This window comes from Plectropomus leopardus, unplaced genomic scaffold, assembly GCF_008729295.1.
Source record: "Plectropomus leopardus isolate mb unplaced genomic scaffold, YSFRI_Pleo_2.0 unplaced_scaffold24787, whole genome shotgun sequence".
NCBI classification, from domain to species: Eukaryota; Metazoa; Chordata; class Actinopteri; order Perciformes; family Serranidae; genus Plectropomus; species Plectropomus leopardus.
The window spans coordinates 1-2450 of NW_024626920.1; the positions used below are offsets into that span (position 1 = coordinate 1).

At 38.4% G+C, this 2450-nt stretch overlaps 1 protein-coding gene across 1 annotated transcript; it reads left to right on the top strand.

Annotated features, from left to right (window-relative positions):
• Nucleotides 1-57: 57 nt before the first annotated feature.
• On the top strand, nt 58-1636 carry LOC121966493 (transmembrane protein 82-like; the record flags this gene model as incomplete). Its single annotated transcript, XM_042516579.1, has 2 exons — nt 58-291; nt 1178-1636. Coding segments are annotated over 2 exons (693 nt in total), but the record flags the coding sequence as incomplete, so codon positions are not given.
• Between the last annotated feature and the right edge of the window lie 814 nt (nt 1637-2450).

The following is a 2450-nucleotide window of genomic DNA, read 5'->3' on the forward strand; positions in this document are numbered from 1 at the left end:
ATTTTTTATAACCTGATCCGTTAGCTAAACATCCATTTTCTCACCATTCTCAACAAAATATTATTTTCTTACTTAATTTGTTTCTCTACAACTCGCAGTTGGAAGGATAAAGATGATAAAGACTCATCAAGCCAGAAGACCCCCAGTCATCACAGGAGACCTGGACTTTTTGGAATGCTCCATTTTGTCATCTTGACGGGGTTGCTGGCTATAGTGGGCTCCCGAGTTGCCGCCCTGGTGGTACTAGAGTTTTGTCTTCGAGGTGTCTCTGGATTGTTTACTGCAGGACAAGTAAGAAACTTATTATGTGATAAAAACTATGCCTGATTCTCAAAAATTGACATGCCATTTTCACAGGTTGATCTAAGACGTTTTAAATGCTCTCATTAAATATATTTCTCTTTAATTATGGTTGCAAATTTGTTAAAATCTGTTTGTGAGCCCTCCTCCTTTGCCAAAACCCAGCTAGCTGACAGGAGTGGCATATCAAGATGCTGATTTAACAGCAGCATTACCACACAGGTGTGTTCTGGGATCGTCACAGTAAGAGGCCACTCTAAAATGTGCAGTTTGATCACAGTCTTGAGGGAGTGTGCCGTTGCATACTGACTGCGGGAATGTCCACCAGAGTTGTTGCATGTCAACTGACTGTTCATGGGTAACTGCTCTGGTTGAAAATTTAAGCACCTTTTCAATTTTTTTCTGTTATTTATTTATTTTGTTAAACAAATTTTCAGGTACTTCTTACTAACTTAATGCTCATTTTGGGGTTATTTCTTCTTTCATTTCTCATTGCCTTCCCCCCAATGTTTTTGAAAGACACCCAATTTGCTCAGAGTAATCAATGGGTTAATCAGCATCTTGATATGCCACACCTGTCAGGTGGACTGGAAAAAGAGAAGTGCTCACATACAGATCTTAACAACTTTGTGACCAGAATTTGAGAGAAATAAGTTTAAGTGTTAGATAAATGGATGCAAAAACTAAAAGAGTTGCATTTAAATTTTTGCTCAGTATACATCGCCTGATTTGCCAGTTGCTTCTGCTTAAATTTTGCAAAGTTAATTTCTGGAACTTATCACATCATGATGACTCATAAACATCTATTATAACAAACACCCATCATCTGCTTTGATTTCATCCATCAGCTCTGATCATATGCTCCTTTATTCCCCAGGAGTACAAGAAATTTCTGCAGCAGCTGTTAGTCCAAAGCCAGTTCTCTCTAGGTTGCGCCCTGAGCTGCAGTTTGTCCTTTCTGCACAAGGGGGCGTCGCATAGCTGGCTCTGCCTGCTCCTGGCAGCAGCACTCAGCTGGTTCCTGGCTCGGCAGGCCACATGGCTGCTGCACCACGTCCTGGCTCTGTATAAACTCCACAGCTCACAGCGCTACTGCGGCATTTGCATCAGCCTGCTCACATCAGGCCGCAGCCTGCTGCCCATGCTGTGCAGGACTATGGTCATCACTTTCTCTGTGGCTGTGGTGGCCGCTGTATCAATCATCAATCAACACTTCCTCTCTGCAACAGAGGCCCTCAGGTTTTGGACGCCACTTACTATCTGCTACACACTCTTGGTTGTGTACATGCAGGGTGAGAAACATTCAAAAGGGATCAGAGGTTATGTTGTAACAGTCGTAAGTCACTGATGAATCTGGCCAGGACTTAAAAATAACAAAACTGCCTTTAACACTCTGATAGTATCAGTGGTGAAGTGTAACCAAGTACATTTACTGAAGTGCTCTAATGAAGCACAAATTTGAGGTACTTGTACTTGAGTATTTTCTTTATATGTCACTTTCAACTTTATTCTAGAGGGACATACTGTTCTTTTTACTTCAGTACATTTATTTCAACCCTTTAGTTACTTCACAGAGAAGAATTTTACATAAAACACACAAGAGTTTATAAAAATGTTTTATTATGAATGAATTTGCCAAACAGTTTATACAATTACAGCTGTAATGATTAATTGATTAATAAGTCGACTGACAAAAAATTAATTGCCAACTATTTTGCTTTAAATTATTTTAAGATTTTTTAAAATATAATTTTGAGTTTTTATGTGTTTTTTTTAATTCAGTTTTTTTGCTGCATTGGGTAATTTTACTTTTATACTTAAAGTACCTTTTCCTAAACATATGTACTTAGTTGTACTTAAGTAAAATTTTCATTGCAGGACTTAAAATTGTGTAAGAGTATTTTTACAGTGTAGCATTAGTACTTTTACTTAAGTAAAGGATGTGAATACTGTCCACCACTGAAAAGTATGAACCCCTATTTAAGATGAGAGAAAACATCGGTCTGACACATCTGTCTGGTCTTACCTAACCATCATTCATTTTAGCACCCTGATGTTTTAACACCCCTATAGATATTTCCTAAATTGTATTAGTTTTCACCAAATACTTTCCCTTAGTACTGTGTTTTGTCTCTGCAGAGGAGCAGCAC